Raw genomic sequence first — 21,570 nt, 5'->3', positions numbered from 1 at the left:
GTATTCAAAAGACATGCAGGTGTGATGTTTAAGGATATGATCTAGTGGTAGACTTGGCAGTGCTAGGTTAACAGTTGGACTTGATGATTTTAGAGGGTCATTTCTAACCTAAATGATTATACGAATATTGAAATCTTACATATGTTCTACTTAGCTTATTCTATGCCCAGTTAACCACTCTGATGTACAAAATTTGTATATACAGTTAAAATTTTGATTATTCAATTATGAAGACTGCTAGATTTATTTTTTTTTAATCTACCTCCTTGTTTGCTGTCACTGGAACATCCACTGTATGTATTTTTGAAGTGAACAAAGTGTGCTTTGTGTTTGCCCTTTCTTCACACTGATGATGTTAGACCAAGTTAATCTGTTTTTTAAAATGAGGGAAATTACGGTCCTTAACTCAGAAAAAAATAGTCCTTTGGCATTAAGGCAAATGACTGTCAACTCAAAAATACTTAAAAGACCTAGAAATACCCAGAAGATGGATTTATTTACTAAGTACAGTTAAATGTGTAAATCCCAAATCTCTTTAAAAAGGCTTTCAACTTTACTTTTTGGTACAAAGCATCCATCCCTAGCCCCTTTCTTCTTACTCAGTCTGCCAGGAAGCTGTGTGGGAAGCCTTTCGTATTTTTCTGGATCGGATTCCTGATACTTCTGAATATCAGAACTGGGTTACTGCCTGCCAGAGGGAAACCTTCTGCATATTTGACATTGGCAAAAACTTCAGCAATTCCCAAGAGCACCTGGAAATAATCCAACGGGTAAGGATTACTGACGTTTATTTAGAAACTGAGGGAGACTTCCAAGTCGCTTCCCCATCTGCTTATATAAGGGCAAAATATTGCTCAGGAAGAGGAGGGGGCATGTGCTAGAAGAAAAATGTAAAAAAGTAAACAAAAGAGCTAACAGGCTTCTGCTCAATGGTTGGACACATCCACTAGTAAAATGCTGTTTTTCTTAATCTTTTCGCAGCGAGTAAAACATAGAACCTTCCAGGAAAGGTAAGTAGCACAAGTAGAACCTCATCACTTGATGTTACTGACTTTTATGAAAAAGATGTGTAGATGTGTGTGGATGTGAGCATATATATGGATAGCACTGTGGTGTATTTGGTGTGTGCTGTGAGAGAGTGTGTGCTGTATGTGTTATAGATCACAGTAATTGAATCACAAATAATTAAGGCAGGCAAATATCTGAGTTGCCTGTTCACTTGGAGACAACACAGGATGTCTTCTTAGACTAAGCACGAATCCCTGGCAGAGCTATGGCCTTACATTAGACTAACGTAAATGGAGAAAGTGACAAAAGATTACGTGCAATTCCTATAATTTTCAAAAGGAAAATCAGAGAGCTGAAAAAAGTTTATCTGAGAGGCTACTTGAGAAATAATATGAAAATGCTATGCCTTCACATTAGCTTTCCCCTGTATTTTTACGTCATCCTCTCGTAAACTAATGTGATGCTTTATTCTGAAAAAACTCTTGGAAATGAATTATGCTTCTGATAGCACTCAGAAGTCTGAGAATGGCAGGATTAAAGTTACAATATTGAACTCTCTACATATAAATACTATAGCACATCCAAATAAATCATTGTCGACAGTTTATCTGATTTATGCATTATTTTCCTTTCAAATATTCTTAGATTTTCAGATGTACCAAATAATCTTCTCTATTCATATGTTATAGTGTCTCATGATCACAGAGGTCTTCTATATCTTTCTTGATTATGACATGGGAGCTTTGAGTATTCTTCTTTCTAAAAAATGTATTTTTAATAATGTAGGGCCCAATTAAACTCCCCTGAAAGTCCAAAGGGAGGTCTTCTCACTCAATCTAGTGCAAACAGCAGCAGCAAGGCAATAAGTGAAGTGACTGATTTCAGAGTCCTTATGCTCTATGTAAACAGTGTGGTTTTCTCTAGGCACGATTCAGAAGATGAGGTAAATTCTATGAAATTAATAATATTTTAGTTGGAAATACAGGCAGTTGTGTTTATGAATTGTTGGATTTCCATCTTTACTACTATGTGGTTTGGGGAAATGTTCTGTATCTTCTGTAAGTTATCATGTAGAGATATTATTTGACTTTGTGAAAACATTACAAATAGAAATTTAGTTCTCGCTGCATAAGATATCTAAGTAATGTGTAAGTCAGGAGTTGCCATACTCTTTATTTATGCTACTAAACAGCCAGTCTGGTCCTGTGTAGGAATGCAGCCCAGCCATCTTTTCTGTTCACACTACAAGTTTTAAATTGTCTCAGTTAACATGAGACATACATTTGTAGTGCCCTTAGGTCTTTCACTCATACCAGTTTTCACAAACACCCCACCTGCGTGCACTGTCTTAATAATAGATATTTCTATAAAAATGTGCCTCATTAATTTCCATGATGGGGCTTCTTTTTTTCTCCCCACTCTACTTACAACCCAAAACAACTGAAATTATTCACGTCAACTTTTAGGAAAGAAAAATCTCAATATATGACATAAAAGATTCTTATCTAAGAACCTAAATGTTTCCAAAAGCTACAATTAATATTTTTTTTTAAGTAGAAATTATTCTATAGCCTTAACCGCAGGAATCCTTAACATATCTACTATAGTGTACTTTTTGTACATGTGTGTATACACAACACTTCTGCTTACCAGGCAAGCTAACAGACTCAGTTCCAAAACTTTTTCATCAGCATATAACTGTAAAATGACAGAAACAATAAATAATAACACTAACATTACAAAAATGAATCCTGTCACACTTGTTATCCTGTTACCTGCCATATACTTGAAGTTTCAGCTATCTGCCTGGGGACCATGGGAGGCATTAACCCATGAATATTACATCCAGATCAAAATCTAAAGGTTCCTACTATCATCATAATATTGTCCCAGGAATCTGATTTGAAACTGTCTTTAGGCTGATGATATTCTAGTGCAGGCTGACAACTGAACAAAAAGTCCTCCCATCCTCTCCTCATACCAAAGCATGAAATGCCCTTGAAACCATGAAATGTCCATTGACTATAAAATGAGAAGCCCAAAACACTCATCGAACTATCCCAATAGGATGAGATATAGCAAAGGAGATAATCAGTTGGTTTAAACAATTTATAAGGTCTTGCTCTCATTACTGCCAGTGGTCAACTATTTATAGACTTTGAAAAGAGAAAAAGAAGATTCTGTGCACTGCGTTTATCTCTGTGACTCCATCCTTCTGACTGTTCAAAGAAAATCACTCATGAAACCCCATGAGCAGAATTCCAACAAGACTGTGTGGAGGAATATATCTGATCAGTATTTTTGTTCATTTTAAGAACAAACCATATTGAAGAAGAGTGCAGGAAGCAAGTATTTCCATAAACTGCTGAATATAAAACAGAATCTAATGGTCCATTGCCCTGTCTAATCAGCTTATGAAATATTTCACTACAAATAATTTCTTTCATTTAACTATATTTAATGTAGGTGCCATTTCTACATTTTGTTACATCTTCATCATTGTCAGTACAGCATGCTGATCACTAAATCACTCATTTCTATTTGATTGATAGGAAAGATGAAATATCCACAGAAAAAACAGGTGGCAAAAAGCTGGAAGACATTCCTTCTGTTTCTACAGGTAAAGTCAAATCTGCTTGCTGTGTAGCTGCCCATTAAGTAGAATTGCTAAAATCAGTAACTCGGATCTTAGAAGTCTGTAATAGGATGAATGCAGTAGAAGCATGACAAGTTCAGTCAAGCACAATAAAAATGGTCTAGCAAAATATTCTATAAGAAGCATTTTTTGATTTCTCTACAACATTTCTTCTATGATTCTGTTCTATGATTCTATTCAAGTGTAGCATTTCAGGTTTTTTTCAGTCTTTAATGCATCTTATAAACTATGTTTTCACAGTTTCACGCATAGTGAGTAGAGCTAATTTTGCTTCAGTTATGAAATAACATTTATAGATGCTGCATTTTGTTAACCAAAATAAGCAAATGGATGAAATAAGCAATTACTTTAGCCAGAAATTCACAGTGATGCAAAGACATTAATTTGAGTAATTGATCCATTTAGACCTACTAACACTGTTTATGTCAGAGTTCTTTAAAAAAAAGATAGAAATTTATTCCATGATAATAATCTGTAAATATGAGCAGTTTGATTCAACGATGAAACATCCTGCATACATATTTTTAAGAGGGCCGAATATGACAGAATCTTACTGATAGCAACTACTAGTGTGATAGCTTTGCCTCCAGCTGGAAAACTTTGTCAAAGACTTTTGTTACTTTAAATTGAGACCTAAGAAAAAGTGGCCATCACAGAGACAAAGATCTCTCAGGGAACTGACAACTGACCCACAGAAAAGGGAAGATTTTTGTCCATCTTTGATGTGCAAACCTGTTCTCACGTGATTTTATTTGAATCCCTGCCAGGTCCCCCTGGCTCATCCCTCCCTCCATATGCACCAATACCTAACGGCACGCTGCTCAATGAAATTGTCAATGACACGAAGACTCCTGTGAAGGTGAGGATGGCCTGTTTTTCTATCCCTCCATTTGACTCACCTCTTGTTTTTGAACTCAGATAGCAGAAAAAAGGAGGGGCAGAAACACAGGGGAAAACTTTTAAATGTTTAATGTTTATAAACCATTAATGCTCCCCTTTGTTACTGCTAGCAGGGCTGAAGGGTTTTATCAGCATCTGTTCTATAGCATGAATGATGGTTCTTGCATACACAGTAGAAAGTATAAAAATATTGCAATCACTTTTTAAATAGTCTTTTTTTTTCTTTTTTTTTTTTTCTGTTAATCGGGAGCCTGTTGCATTTTTTACGCCATTTTGCAAATTGCTTTTCATTAAAAACCTTCCAGAAGCCCTCTGGAGGCAGACTGAGACCTGTCCAGGGCCCTGGGTGGGTCACACCTCTGCGGAGCTCCAGGCAGGAACCCTTGTCTTGAATTTCTCTTCTGCTTTGCTCTAAGGTTTCTTTCTCTTTCTAAAGAGCTTACCCTTCTGGAGTAGCTCTTTGGAAAGACTCTCTGGGTTTTTTGTTGTGTGTGTGCCCTCGGCATAAACAGAGGCTCATGACACCTTCTCCCCACTTGTGTGAACTCAGGGTCTCAGCATCACCACCAAGAATTTTAGAGTGGTAATGCTGGCCAAAACCTCACCCACTGCACCACAGGAAAATGCTGCCTTTCACCATCCCACCTCAGCAAGCTTCTCAGCTCTGGAACAGGAATTGCACCAGGATAATCCTAGATAAACAGTATTTTTACTGTCTGAAACTATTACATCCTCAGGATCCAGAGAAACAAAATCATCTTAAAAGTCTCAACTACCTACCTGTATCTCAAGCCATCTAGAAAGCACATATGCCTTGATCTTGTATTTATACTGTATATGTTACAGAACAGCCATAGAACCATTAAGGTTGGAAAAGACCTCCAAGATCATCTGATCCAACCATCCCCCTACCACCAATAACACCCACTAAACCATACTTTTATATACAGCGCAAAATATATTTTCTTTCGAAACAGAGGCATCACATGTCATGACTTAGCAGATCTGAGTTATGCAGAGCTGAGTTATGCAGAACCAATGGGGGCAGAATACATTCTTTCCTCTTTCACTTATTCTTTATTATATAAATGTCTTATTTTCTCTCTTATCCCCTGAAACATTGTAACTGCATATTTCTTCTGCTTATTCTTGGAAGCTATCAAAACCCAGGTGTTACATATGGGACAGATGTCTCCAGCAGCATTATGCCAACCCACCCAACAGCAGAAATGGAAACCCCACCTCCCTGTGGGATTCAGTCTGATGTTTGCTGCTCTGTTGGGCCAGCTTCTTCTCATAGAATCATTAAGGCTGGAAAAGCCTTTTTGACCTCCAAAACCATCTGGTTCAACCATCACCCTACCACCATTACCCACTAAACCATGTCCCTAAGCTCCACGTCCAATCTTTCCTAAAACACCCCCAGGGATGGTGACTCCACTACTTCTGTGGGCAACCTGTTCCATTGCCTGACTGCTCTTTCTGAGAAGAAATGTCTCCTCATTTCCAATCTGAACCTACCCTGGTGCAACTTGAGGCCAGTCCCTCTAGTCCTATCACTAGTTACCTGTGAGAAAAGGCTGACACCCAGCTACCCACACCTTCCTTTCAGGTAATTGTAGAGAGAAATAAGATCTCTCCCGAGCTTCCTCTTCCCCAGACTAAACAACCCCAGCTCCCTCAGCCACTCCTCACAGGACTTGTGTTCCAGGCCCTTCACCAGCTTCATACCCTTTCTCTGGACACCCTCCAGTGTCTCGATGTCCTTCTTGTAGTGAGGGGCCCAAAACTGAACACAGTACTTGAGGTGTGGCCCCACCAGAGCAGAGTACAGGGGGATGATCACCTCCCTGGTCCTGCTGGCTACACTATTCCTGATACAAACCAGAATGCTGTTGGCCTTCTTGGCCACCTGGGCACACTGCCGGCTCATGTTCAGGTGAGCATCGATCAGCACCCCCAGATCCTTTTCCTCTGCACAGCTTTCCAGCCACTCTGCCCCAAGCCTGTAGCACTGCATGGGGTTGTTGTGGCCAAAGTTCAGGACGCAGCACTTAGCCATGTTGAACCTCATCCCCTTGGCCTCTGCCAATCAACCCAACCTGTCCAGGTCCCTCTGCAGGGCCTTCCTACTCTCCAGCAGATTGACACTTCCCCCCAACTTGGTGTCATCTGCAAACTTACTGAGGGTGCACTCTATTCCTTCATCCAAATTGTCAATATGGACATTAAAGATGATGGGCCCCAACATTAGGGGCCCCAATCATTCTCAATCATCCTGTTCTTGTTGTGCTTTCTAACTAAGGTATAAAAAGTATGGTTAAGAGTAGAATTGTCCATGAGCAAATACAAATGCAAAGAAGTGTTAAAAGAATACAGAGTATCTAACTATTACTAATAAGTATAAATAAGCAATGTCTATGCAATCATTGTAGTAAACAAAATCTTGTTCTGTGTTAAAGACTTCCATACTTTTGACAGCCAAACATGATAGAAACCTGAAAGGTTTTATTCAAAAAGTGAAAGACTTCTTCTGTAGTAAAACATCACAGTGGAACACAGGCATGGTATGTGTTAACATTAATGACCATGGTTGTGAAGGGACAGAAATACTGACAGAAGGCAGAGTTTCCTGGCTGGCCTCCCTGAATCACTTCCCTTAGGTGCTTGTGTTCCAAGCTATGAAATCTGAAGCTGAGCAATGTTTGTGAACAAGAATTCCCTCCTGACCCCATAATCAACAAAAATATAACATTACATCTGGGACGATCTAGGAAATCTTTCTGAATGCACCCATAGTGACATTCCTTCCTGTGGTCAGGGCATGGTAGCCTGCAAAGTAATTGGCTTTTGGAGATTAACATTATTAAAGCAAAAAAATTACTAATGTAGGCCAAAATTGCAAACTGTTTTGGGAATCAATAAACAGAATAACAGTACTTTTAATAGCAGTAAAGTCAACTGCACAGGAAAGGTGTAAAACAGGTAGGGCCAATTCTACTTTACTATGAGGAAAAAAAAAAAATGTCTGAACATGAAACTGTAACAGACAGTCTGGCAGTCTTGCTTGTTGACCAAAGGTATTATAAGGGTAGGATACCAACCAGTTTTCAACATTTGCTTGTCCCTCTCCTTGAGGTCACAAACTTTCCTCCAAAATGTCAAGCCATAACACTTTAATGACAGTGGAAACAAGAAGAGTTGGTAACTCTGCAAGAAATGGCTTGATTCTCTTCATCATCTTCATTATTGCATATAAAAGGCAACACTCCAGTCACAGTAATAGAAACTTGTTTGCAAAGGCAGAAGAAACAAGCCAACAGATGTGTCTGGAAATCCTTGCCATTTGTAGGATATGGTTCAGAAAGCTATTTTGGGGAGGGTCTTAAAAAGGAATACTTCTACCTATTAAATACTGAAATATAGGGAGAAAAAAATCACTTACCTTTATTTCTCCTATTTTTTTTTCTTCTTTTTTTTTTCCAGGAACTAGGAACAAATACAGTCCCAGAACTGCCTGCAGAGCAAATGGTAGAATTCAGTGTCACTCTCACTGATCAGGAGTACACAGCTGAACTTAATGACCCCAACTCCCCACAGTACCAACAACTAGCTGCCAAATTTCAGCTACAGGTAAGGAGGTTTAGTGAATGCTGAAACGCTGGCTTTATACCTTGTTTGAGATTCATAACATGGAACTACCTTCATGGTGAGAAAGAACTAGAATCAACCATCCTCACTTAAAGTAGATAATTTCTATTGTCTCAAGACCTTCAGTTTTCCTTCATGTACAGACATCTTTTGCCCTTGTTTAGGCCATCTGTCCAGCTACCAAGCCAGCATCTTGGTCAGCAGTAGAGCCTTAAATAACTGATGAGGAGAATATTGGTCCAACTGTAACTTTAGGCATATAATTTGGGCTTAATCAGGAATTCATGGACACTACTTTGTCATAATTTAATTTCTGTAATAAAACTAATGAGAAATGTAATATAAATGTTAAAAACAATTAGCTACTGTTGTCTGAACTACTCTTCAAAGGACTTCCCATCGTTCTGTTGTGCATTACCATAGTTTCCATAAGAAATGGAACATCTGTTTTGTCTTTGTATAATTAATAATGATAACTGAATGTTCAGCTATCATTTATATAGATAGCAATTAATGACAAGATTCCCAAAACGCTCGCTTAGTAAATTTAACAAGTTGCTCATCAGTTTCATGAGTGTTCCTCAGTGCAAGCTATTTCACTATCCTGGTTCATTTTCAGAAAAACAGTGAAGAAAGTTTTTGCAGAACAGATAAAAGTGGCTTCTCTGGAGATTTCCAGTATTATCCTCAAAAAGAACTGCCTGCTGACTTTGGTTGTCACATATTTAATGATGCAATTCAGCAATCTGACTTTTGAGTTATTTTATTAATTTTAAAATGTTGCTGTAGCATGCAAGTAGAATATAAGGAAGTGCATATAGGAGGAGGGAAAATGTAAAGTTTCTTGATTGTTAGGTTATTTTCCACTGTCATGAAAATTTATCTGTCCACATTAAAGAATCCAAAGCTGTTCTTGACATGAAATATGACTAGATAATGATTAACAGTCCAGTACCATGAAATACAGCTGATGCACTTTCCTCCAAACAATTCCACAGAGGATGCTTATTACTTGCATAATTACATAAATACCTCTGCACCACTTTCTAGAGTCAGACCAAGCTCAAAATGAAGTAGTTACCTCAGTTCCTTTCTTACTGTCCTGTAGTGAGAGATGGGCAAAGGAATTATAGATGATAGCCCATTTTCTGCACTAGACATTAGCTTCTCTTCTGTTTGCTGGGGAAAAAAAAAAAAAAAAAAAAAAAAAAGACGTCTAGGTTGATACCATGTGGCTGATATTGTGATAAAATTAGTGATAATATTATTGTGATAATATCCTGATTTTCTTCTACTTCTTCACTTAACTTACCTTAGAGATACAGAGAAAGCTGTAGGTCTGACTGCACACTCCTTACCAGTTCTGACAAATGCTCACTCATGAATAAATGAGCTTTAAATTTATATGGGGTTTGAATGGAAATATAAAGCTAAGAAAGAAAAAAGACCTCCACTTTTTACCTCATGTACATATAAATGATATGCTGAATTAAAAGGACCTTATCCCTCAAAAAGTTTTTTCATTTCTTTTTAAGTGCTGAACTCCCTCAGCTCCACAGGTTTTGCTAGAAGATGAAATGCCTAGATGATATGTTGTCTGATACTTAACAGGACCAGAAAATGAATCAGAAAAGAACAGTGGAACTGTGCCTTTAAAAAAAATCCATCTTCTGACACAAAAGGTGTACATCAAATACTCATTTTTGTTTAGCTACAACAGAAAAAGACCAATTTGTGCTTACCAAGTCAGTTGGAGTTCAAAACATTATTAGTTATTGAGGTGCTGATAGAAACATGTTATTCTAGTCTGAAAAATGTATACAGAATTCATATTCTCTGCTCATTATTTATTCTTCATATTGACTCTTCTATTCAAAAACATGTAATTGTACAATTGTTTGCATTTGAATTGAAAATATATGAAGTGATTCTATTTGTATGGGACAGTTAAAACTTTCATTTATAAAGAAGTTCACGGATATTCTAAATACATCTACATGTGGTTAGTATTTCAAAATAATTAACAGTTTACAGTTAAAGTGATTTGAATGACAAAATAATTTATGAACCAAAACAACTGAAAATAAGAAAAACATTTTATTCAATGCATGTTGCTTGACTCCCTCTGTTATATAAATAGGTGATAATCCAGTTAATAACTACATTACTTAAAAAAAGGCATATTTTGTACTTTATTTTGTCTATTAACAGGTAATACAGGCAGCATGTACAAACCAAATATTCTGTTTAAGTTGAGCAAAGCTGATACCACAAAAAGAGCACTTAAAATTGTTTCCTAAAGCTATTTCCAAAATATGAAAAATATAATCTAGTTATTTAATATTTGGTTTTGCTTTTTAGTAGTAGAAATTATACTGGATTAATGAGTTTATGTTTTTCTGTAGATGCAAAAAATATTTGAGAAGCTTCCAGGATTTAAAGAAATCCACGTATTAGGATTTAAGTAAGTAAGAAAATGGGACATATTTCTATTGGAAGAGACCTATTAATAGTGGAGTATGTATTACTACAAACAGAAAATAGTTCTCTGGGAACAATACAGTGACAATATGGAGAGAAGCACAAACACTTTCAAGTGAGACTATGAGCATTTGAATTATTAAGAAGTAGCTTTGATTCTCTGTGGGAACTAGAAATCCTACTGCAGGTGAAGTAATAAATGTTTTGAAATTGTTTGTTTGCTAGCAACATTGTATTAAGGAATTTCTTAAATGACAAGGCAAAGAGAGTTAAGAGCATGATGATTTAGGTGGCTACTTTTTTGTGTGTGGATCCTGTGCTCTTCATAGATCAAAGTGAGGGTGCCTAGGAAAGAGAAGATTGTAGGAGGATACATGTTCACACTTATAAAAGTTTTCCAATAGGTTGCTCCCAGGTATGTCAAACAATTAAAATGCTTTATTTTTTAATAGATTCCTGTTCTGTCTTGCCATTTCTGTTAGTGTTAGCTTCCTGTATGTTTACCGCTGAATAAAAGCTACTGTATAATTTTCAATAGAGAATCTACGATTTCTTTCAAAAAACTGAATATTTCATTTGTTAATGTTTCCACAGATAAACATAAGGGTTAAAGAGTCAAGGGAAAACCAAATTACTAACAATAATAAACAAAAAAAAATGAAAGCAAGAAAGAGAAGGAAGAGACAGAAATATGTGGGCTTATGGCACAGTACCAGGAACATTCAGCCCTTCTAGTAATATTTAATACATGTTGAAGAACATTCATATCACAATGCAATTTTAGACAAAACATATTTCTTCCCAGCTTTTCCCTCTACAAAATTGCTGGGAAATAGGAGAGAGAAGAGCAAAACAGAGTGAAAATTATTGCTTAACATTTTGATAATGAATGTAAGAAAATAGAAGGCTGGCTACTGCATGACCAGCTGAGGAAATCTGTAGTAGCACCTCATGGTTACAACTTACATTAAGTAATGTGTTTCAGTTGTGACTCAGAGAGATCTGTGATCTGTTTAGTAAATTGGTCTTAGATCTCAGGAGCTGATAAATACATTCATCAACAAGGATGACAAGAATTGCTGCCCATCATCTATTTAGTTAGCTCCTGAGAGCTACAGATCAGCAAAGACAGGCCTTAGATATGTTGCTGTTCATTCTCCTTTGACCGTATTTCCTCATTTATTGGCAGCATATCCCAAAAAGCAATATGGACTGACAACATTAGAGATGTGCCAGACAATTCATCAAGGAAAATAACAAAATAACAGGGCATTATATTACAGAAGGTCAATATAGGCATGTCCTCCAGAGGTGATTAATAGGTCATTACCCCTGTGACTAGGATCTGAGTAGGCACCATGAATGGTTAAGAGTAATAGTTGCTACTACTATTGTCAAAAGTGTTTACTATCACCACAAAGATATAAAATAACAATGACAGTGCTCAAATTGTGTCATTTGTAGTGGGAAATAGGAAAGCTATTTCAAATATTTCAGACTATCAAGGTAAAGTAAAATTCTTGCTTTTTCACTCAAAACATGATGTTTTCCATTGTTTGGAAGGGAAAAAGTGTAATGATGGAGAGTAGGCTGTCATTTTCACACAGAGATAAAAATTATAGATGACACACAGCAGATAAATTGTCAAGAGCTGGTTTTGATGTGCAAGTGATTTACCAGTATACATGAATCTTTGTTTTTCTTTCTTTTGCAATCCTTTATCACACCTTTTTTTCTGTGATGAAATGAAGACAGAAGAAGGAGAAAGACGGGTAATTTATCTTTAATTCATAATGAAGATAGATCATTTTATAGAGTAATAAAGGCAGATAAATAATAGGTCTTTATCTTGATGTGACAAAATGAATTGATTTGTGTTCTGCTCAGGTACAAAATCTGTGATATAAAAGAGCAGGGCCAGCTTTTACTATAACCTGAAAGGTTCATGCAAACAAATTTCATTAGGACCTCTCTAAAGGGAAGGAAACTGACCTAAGAAAATTCATATTCAGATGACAAAAGATCTCTATCAGTCATAAACTTACAGTAAAAACAATAAGGAAAGTTCATATTTAAATCTTTATTTTTGATCATCTGTTTCCTAGCTGTGCTTCCATATATACATTGTCTTCAATAAGTATGTAGGATCTGATTTGTTAACTCTGTTACCAGGCCGGATAGAATGGCAAAGATATCAGATACCAGTTTGATAAAATGCAGGAAGTTGCTGACTCCTACTACAAAAAACTACAGCCTTTTGTTGATGCTTAGGAGTGTTCCTGAGGAATAATTTGTCTGGAACTTCCCAGAATTTCTCTTTTATACATAGTTTTAAAGGAAGGAATCTCAACTTCTTTTTCTGGATTCTTGCAATGTCATGTAAATGTATAGCACATACTAGGTAAAGTGAAATTCCTCTCTCCAGCTATTAGATGTTGTAGAAAGCAACTAATGTTTTGTTATTTTTCATGTTAATTATGTAAATTTAGCATATGGAAAGTGACGCATTAATAATAGGGAAGACTCAAGTCTTCTGCTGAACAAGTACATCTAGGGAGAAGCTATATACACTCATTTGAACTTTGAAAAACTGACTCCCATTGTGAAATGTGATTTGCTTGCCACATGAGCTGAATTTCCTGGCTGTTAAAATTAAAAAAAGTTGTCCCTGATATGATAGGATTTTTGATAATCTGTAGTATTATGAACTTGCTAATCCCTTTTTATAGGTTCTTGTATAATTAATAGGTGATTATAACTTCTAGTAACTGCCAGCAGGTACTTATGATTGTTTAAACCAATAATCAATGAGTTCAAATCATATTACCTGCTCCACAGGTCTCTGAGTAGTCATCTTAGACTGGATTATGTTAGAACATTTTTATAATCTTTCAATATTGGAATTTTAATTAAAAAGAATGCATAAAAGGAAAAAAAAAAAAAGCTAAGGTATAGCAAAAGTAACTTTAAGGTTACTAACCCATCACTAAGGTGATGGGTTCATTAGAAAGCAGTGTATCTATGTAATTCTTACAGGAGAAAATATGTTGTGGTTGCATGAATGTTTCTGTTTGTTTGTAAAAAACAGGCCTCACCCATTAACTGTTTTTGCTGCACTGAACATTTTTGCATCTTCCCCTGGCAGATCAAGCAGCACTATAGCACGATATGTGGTAAACTTTGAGAGAGATGGCTCAGAAATCAAAAGCACCGTAGATGACATCTCAACTATTGGATCAAATAAGGTTGAAAATGAAAAGACTCTGCTTTCTCCAAAGGAAGAGAGGGAGATATCAGCAAATAAACTCACAGTAACAGACCTTCAGCAACTGGTTGCCACAGCACTCCATGAAGACAGGTCCCTGCCAGTGGACCTTGGGACACTTCGATTTACTGACGGTCAGTAGGCAGTCCAGTAGTAGGCACAAGTCTGAAATTTGCTCTTGCAAATTTATTCAGCTTCAATACTTTCTCCTTTGCTTTGCTCACAGATCATTTTCATCTGATGTATCCCAGTCTCTTAAGTGCTGCACAGCATTCAAAGGATGCAGATAACAAAGTTAAATTTTATAGCAAAATATGATTTTATATAATTATATAGCCTAACTTCCAACCACATTGAAGAATCTGTTTTTCTTGTTTGTTTGTTTAGAAAGTCTGGGTATTTTGCACACTAGGACAAACAAGAGGAGAAGCAAACAGAAAGATATCATGAATATTCACTAAATCATTCTGATTTCCCAGTATGGACAGTCTCCTTTCTTTAATAAGAGAAAAAAAAATTCCTCTAAACAAAACCTAGATTTTGAAAAGCTAAGCCTCTATTGTGAGCAAGTCATCTAACCTCCCATTGGAGAAACAAAGGTACACCTTAAAGAGCATTTGATCTCAATCTAAAATCAGTGGCATGAATCATTTTTCTCTCAGAAACAGAGAGGAAGTGTAGAAGACAAGTTTAGGATAGCACTAAAGCTTGTTCAGAAGAGCTCCAGCAGGAGGTTGAAGGGCTACATCTAGTCCAGTAATCCAGCTAATAAGCATCCCCTTTATAGCCCAACAATAATTTTTTCAAAGCTAGCGTAGACCTAGTTTTGGGGAGATGGATTAAATATGGAGAATTTTTTTTTAAATATTTCTCATATGTATATTTGTCAAAATGATGTTAAAACACACACCAGATCTTAGCCAGAAAGTTTCATCTAGAAACAGAAGCGTTTTCTTCCTTCTAAAAATGTTTAGATGAACTAATATGGTCAGTATTATTAAAATATCGTATTTGAAGATAGATTGAAGGTGCCAATTTCAGAAAAGCTACTTGCATGCATATGTGTTTAAAGAACTCCTTTGAGAGGGTTAAAGAAGCAACTGGGCACAAAAGCCAAAGCAGTAGGAGTAATAATAGCATAGACTTTGGGTAAAACTGAAAAAAAATTAGTCTTAATGAACAGCACGATATAGTGAGTCATCATAACCCATATGGATTTAACTGAGTGGTTCATACTTTAACTGATTGTAATCATTCATCCAGCTATGCCTGGTTCAGCCCTCTGCAGACCTATCCCATTTATACTAAATAAAGAATACAAAGAACACTGCATATGAAATGCCTGCTTTCTTAATAATTGCCAGTTTAAATTGAAATTTATACCTCTCTGTTCTTAACATGTTTTTTTTTTTTTAAAGTCATCTTTAATGGAGAATAGTTTTAACATTGTTTTTACTGAATTTACATGTTTGAAGACTATTCAGTGTGCCATTCCTGAAATATGGCTCACTCTCTCTCCCTCTTTTTTATTTTTTCAGACTCTATTAAACCACCTAGTGATTTTGATAATGATATCCAGGCCATGGTCACTATTCCTCTGGCAGGCCCTGATTTGGTGAGTTAATTCCAGTTGATTTAGCTATTTATTTCACCATGAGAAATGAACTTAAACACTGTGAAGAAGTTTGTAAATATACAGAATAATGCTCTTATGCAAAAATACATATCAAGGAAACAATGGCTCACTAATTCAGTAGCGCATCTCAATGAGAGAAGAGCAATTGACAGGGTTAGCAAAGGTCATCTTTCTTTGATCATTTTTAAAATAAAAGGCAATGTGATTAGGATCACATGCATGTACCAAATGTTTTATATATCCCACAACATCATGCTGAATTATAGTTTGCAGGTTCCTGTTACTAAAGATTACAGTCCTTTTTAGCAATGAAAGTTAAAAATAATAATGAACCATAGTGCAACTTGGGTTGGAAGGGACCTTAAAAATCATCTAGTTCCAACCCGTCATGCCACCCACTAGATCTTGTTGCCCAGGACCCCGTTGAACCTGACATTGAACATTTACAGGGATGGGGCATCCACAACCTCTCTGGGCAACCTGTTCCAGTGCTTCACCACCCTCTGAGTGAAGAATTTCCTCCTAAGCTCTAATTTCTATCTCCCATCCTTTAGTTTAAAATCATTCCCCTCTGTCCTGTCATCGTCTGCTCAAGCAAAAAGTTGCTCTCCATCTTTTTTATAATCCCCCTTTAAGTATTGGAAGGCTGCTATAAGGTCTTCCCAGAGCCTGGAGAAGAGAACAGCCCCAGCTCTCTCAGCCTTTCTTCACAGGAGAGGTGCTCCAGCTCCTTGATCATCTTTGTGGCCCTCCTCTGGACCTGCTCTAACTGCCCACATCCTTCTTGTGCTGGGGGCCCCAGACCTGGATGCAGTACTCCAAGCGGGGCCTCACAAGGGCAGAGCAGAGGGGGGACAATCTTCTCCCTTGACCTGCTGGCCACTCCTTTGTTGATGCAGCCTAGGATGCGGTTGGTCTTTTGGGCTGCAAGAGTACACTGCCAGCTCATGTCAAGCTCTTCATCCATCAGAACCCCCACGTCCTTCTCTGCAGGGCTATTCTCAATGAGTTCTTCTCCCAGTCTGGGATTGCCCCAACCCAGGTGCAGCACTTTCCACTTGGCCTTGTTGAACCTCATTAGGCTCACATGGTCCCACTTCTCAAGCTTGTCCAGGTAATGAAAACTACTCTTTAAAACCTTTTTCCCTTTGAATTCCTTTTTTTCAGGAGGATGCCATGGGTGCAGAACTCCCCCTGGGTTATCCTAGCCCAGCAACAGTGGGCCAAACAGAAGACATCTTGGTCAATGAATTTACAACTGAAATACCTGTGTTACGTGGAGAGATCAGTGCACCTGAAGACTTTGATAATAATTTTGTCTCATCTGAACCTGTGTACCCTACCAAACCCCCCAGAGAAGTATCTCAGGACGAATCTTCTCCAGCCACAGAAGATACCACTACTGGTCACCAAAGTTTCACAGTGCCTTTCAATGTTCTGGTTAGTACTGACAGTTCTCCAAAACCAGAAAATTCCTATTTGCCTCCTCCAGCAGATGAGTCGGCTAGCAATGACTTAGTCACAGGTGACTATGAGTCTCCAATGGAGCAGGCTATCACTCTGGCAGTTTATACCACTGGTAGCTTTACCCCACCTAATCTCCTGCAAGCCACAGATGAGAATACTGAAGCTGAGAGGAAGAAGGAACTGGCTGGAATAACAGAACTACCTTTGGAAGAAGCTGACCAAGATAGTCTGTTTGGCCAAGGTAAGGTGCTAAAGACTTTTACATAAGAAAGAACAGTAGAGATCCAGTTGTTATTACACATATAGTCATATGTAAGTACACTAAACATTTTTCTAACTTTTCATTTTCATTTGTTAGAAAAATATTTCTGGACCATCAAAGGTAAAAAATATAATTTGCATTTCTGATGCTCACTTCAAGAAAATCTTAATGTATTTGATTTTGAGGTTAACAACATAAAAACAACAACAAAAATAAAACAACAAAACACAAATGCAAAGGCATAAGACAGGATTTGTACAGGGTATTATGGTAGAACTTCAAAATTTCAAAAAGCCAGAGCAAAAAGACATACCAGAAAAACAAACAAACAAATGAAATCCCAGCTAACACAAATGAGAACAATTCCAGCATTTAAAACATGGAAGGTAAATTACTATGTGTTCTACAGACAAGTTTGGATGATAGCCACAAATGCATCATGAAATAATTTATTCCAAGCAAGTGTACTCTGGCTCAGAAAAATTTACATTTCTGCAGATCTGATGAATGTAAATACTTTTTTAAAAAATTACTATTTTTCATGTTTGTTTATTCAATTTTTTTCATACAATAGGAATTTAATGGTACTCAGAGATACGAGAAAAAAATAATAATAAAAAAAAATACATGCATATGTTTGAGTGGAGAGAAGTCCGCATGATCTTACCCTAAAAATGTACGTGATAGCCGTGCTTTACACTGCTATAAGGAAAGTGTTTACCATGCAAATTAAAAATGTTAGGAAAAAGACTTTAGGGTCAGCTTTACGGCACAGGCATATTAGGCTTTTCCCTAGAGCAGCAAAATCTCAGTAAGGCTGATGCCTCCCTCAAATCTATCAGTGGCCTGGAAAGCCAACCTGGCCTCACCAGCTCAGCATTACATCAGCAAACTTTAATTTTATCTACATTTCTAAGAAGCCTGTGCTTTGTAAGATGCAAGAGGTCACTACAAACATGTGAGTAGAATTAATTCTTGGGTGAATAATCAGATGTGTTTTGGCCCAGATTTTTGGCTGACTGTCTGAACAGAAAAGCAGAAGGCAGGCAAGAACTTCATGTGGTACTTCTAGGCCCCCAGAAATGTCATGCTCAGAGTTTCTAAGTTTGCTCCCTGCCGCAGGGAATGCCCCTGCTCCCACAGGAAGCTCTGATCTACCCCTGCTCTCTCAGCTCCTTTCTTGCTTAATCCTTGGCCTTTCACGTCCCAACCTGCACTCCAGAAGCCTCTTGGAGAGAGCACAATGAACACTCCCCCTTCTTTCACGTTCCTCCTGACCCAGCACGCACAGAATTTGCGAAAATTCCTCCCTCCTGCCTAGCATCAACCTGTAAGCCAAGGGGGAAATGCCTGTGTAGCGTTGTATCAGTGGCACTGCTCTTTCTGGATCCAGTAAATACCATGATGTCCATTTTAAGGAATAAAGAATATAAAAACTGCCACTTGAGATCACACACCACTGAAACCCCAAGCAGGGAAGAGCACAGAATACTCCGTGGTCATGTTATTGCACATGGCAGTTTCTCTGGTAGTTGGAGTTAACTGCCTAAATGCAGTTAAATGCCTAAAATGCAAGGGTTTACCTTCTACTGAAGTAGCAGATTCTCACACATGGAAAGCTCTGGAAGCATTCTGTTGTGTTTTTCAGTGGCAAGAATATCACATGTCATGACTTTGCACGAGCCATCCTCATTGTGTGTGCAGGTTTATCACATGTACTAAGTAAGAAATTTCCATTCTGTACTCTTGCTTTTATACACATAGTTTTGAAGTGAAAGAAAAGCAAATACTTTATAATTAACGGAATGACATAAAATTTAGAAAAACACTTCTTACAAGAATTAACTGTGAGATGGTCCTGAAAGTTAAGTTTGTGATAAAAAGTGTTAAACACAACTATTTTAAAAAGCTTACTGAGAAGTCTTACAATGCTACTGATAAAAGTACAGCATAGCTTTAAACAGCATTTATTATTACTGTTGAAAAGTGTTACATTTGCAGGGGGGAAAAAGACATGCATTTTTCATTCACTCATTGGGTTAGGGACTCATCATAAAACAACATAAAACTACATATCTGTTTCACGTTTTGCTACATAGCTGAAAAACCTTGTAGCCTAACAGCTCACAGTGACAAGAGAAGTTGGGACTTACCAAAAATACAGAGCAATGTATGCAGAGAATACTAGATCCATTATTTTTCTTCAGATCAAAAGTTGTAAAGAATTTGTTGACTGCAATATTTTACAGTTACTGCCTGAGTGCTTCTCACTGCATGGGAGGAGGGACACAGGAGGTGGGCCCCTCTGGCCCCAAGGTTCAAGCTTGCTTGATTATTCCCCACTGTCAGGGTATGACCACAGTTCCTTTGGCCCTCACACAGGCTCTGTTACCTCACGTCAAAATTAGCTGCTGTGTTTCTAAATGATCCTCAGAGACAATACACTGCAGAGACTTTCAATGTCATCAGGCAAATGTCAGGACCAAGGGACATGTTAGGAAGGGTAATACAAATGGAAAGTTCACTGGTAGAAGAAACTCAGATTTTGTCTACAAATTTTTCTCATATAATTAGAAAGTCAGGAGAAAAAAAAAAAAAAAACAAACAATTGCTTCTTCCTAAAGCCATTATTACCTGTGCCATACAGCATGTAATTTTTCACTTAAAAAGAATTGGATCTTCTGTATGTGTAGGTGTACATGAATACGTGAGTGTAGGTTTGATCTTGTAAACATCCTTTGAACACTACTTTCAGAAATTATTTTGTTTCACCTTTGGCTTAGAACCTATCAGTCTGCAAAACAAAATGAACTGCCTAAAACTGTTTAAAAAAAAAAAAAAAAAAAACTTCCTGAAAATAACACCCACTATCTTGCTTGTCCTTCTTGAACACGAGTTATGTCTAAAACAAGCATTAGCATATAAGAGTTCTGTCATCACCTCTGCAAATGAGCAGAAGGAGAAAAATAAGCGTTCCTTCTCTAAAAAGGTGGGATGCCATGTTAGCAATGACACATAGCAGTGTGTATTATTTTTGCTTAAAATCTTCTAGTACACAAAACATACTACATACTTAACCTAAGAGAGATGTTGTACATTATTTACTGAGTTCTTGAAAGACTAAATTGTGTATACCCTTTAAAACTTTTTCTCTTTTTATAGCTTTTTCTATTTTGGCAGTATTGTGTACAGTATCCCCTGTATTCTTTTCTTTTTCTAGATGTTGCATATTTTATAGGAAGTGACAGAATTAGGTCTGGAAATTCAGGACTTACTTAACATTTATGACAGAGTTTTTATTAAAGTCAGCAGTACTGGTGATATTAACTGTAATATTGCAAACAAAATTCATGACTAGCAGGTAGAGATTTTTCTCACTTTGTGCTTGGCTTCATTTGATAGCTACTAAGAAATAGTAATCTCTTAACTGTTGCTGGTGTGAAACAGCAGGAACTACTTAAATGGTGTTGTATAAGGTTGGACAGAGGATTAGGGTTTAAAGAGTTGCCTGCAATTGTACTACATTTATTCCCAGCCAATTTCCCACCCTACAATCCAAAAGATAGAGTAAATTTTCCTCATTGCATGCTTAGAACTCTATAAAACTAAATTTACCCATCTTCAGCATGAAAGGAAGAGAAGGGGAACATAAATAGCTTAGTCTGATGTTCTTTTATTTGTCCCCATCAGCTTTACATTTCACAGATGGAGTTAATTGCATTGGTTGCAATATAACTAGACTTGCACATAACTAGAGGCTAAACATTACTACAGATTCCTGAACACTGAATAGCTAAAATCCATTCCAGCTACTTCAGTTGCACCTACCTGAAGTCTTTGAGCAAAGCAATGTTACAAAATAAATAAAAATCTGTTACAGCTCCTGGAAAGGTAGTAAGATCTGCAAACTTACACAAAGTGCACATAAATTTCTGCGTACAAGATCTAGGGAAAAGAGAGTAAAAATCAGATGAGGAGTAAAATTAATGAGAGGTGTCCTTTTAAGTCGTGCAGGGGGGATTTAGTAGGCTTGGGCAGGCAGTGGAAGAAATGAGCCAGGAATAGGTGTATGCTCATTCTGGATGGTGATGGTGTCCGTGGGCAGTAATGGGGGGACCGGTGAGAATTAGAGAGCTGTGCTGGCCAAACGGTGATGGTTATTACTCCAGGCCTTGAAGCAGACCAGAACTACCAGAAAGATACTAAGTTGTCTTTAAGTAAGCCTCAAATTTGAGTTTCAAATT

At 37.2% G+C, this 21,570-nt stretch overlaps 1 protein-coding gene across 1 annotated transcript in view; it reads left to right on the top strand.

Moving 5' to 3' along the window:
* The window catches only part of IMPG1 (interphotoreceptor matrix proteoglycan 1), a 56,806-nt gene that overhangs the window by 17,270 nt on the left and 17,966 nt on the right, over positions 1-21,570 (top strand). Inside the window, 10 exon segments of the mRNA XM_040553219.1 lie at positions 604-770; positions 982-1,010; positions 3,561-3,628; positions 4,432-4,523; positions 8,051-8,197; positions 10,621-10,679; positions 12,448-12,468; positions 13,842-14,095; positions 15,500-15,576; positions 16,765-17,305. Of these exon segments, the coding sequence (XP_040409153.1) occupies positions 604-770; positions 982-1,010; positions 3,561-3,628; positions 4,432-4,523; positions 8,051-8,197; positions 10,621-10,679; positions 12,448-12,468; positions 13,842-14,095; positions 15,500-15,576; positions 16,765-17,305 (1,455 nt within the window).

The sequence above is a fragment of the Cygnus olor genome, chromosome 3 (genome assembly GCF_009769625.2).
Source record: "Cygnus olor isolate bCygOlo1 chromosome 3, bCygOlo1.pri.v2, whole genome shotgun sequence".
Lineage (NCBI taxonomy): Eukaryota > Metazoa > Chordata > Aves > Anseriformes > Anatidae > Cygnus > Cygnus olor.
The sequence above is the reverse complement of the archived record's forward strand: the minus strand, read 5'-3'. Positions and strand labels throughout refer to the sequence as shown.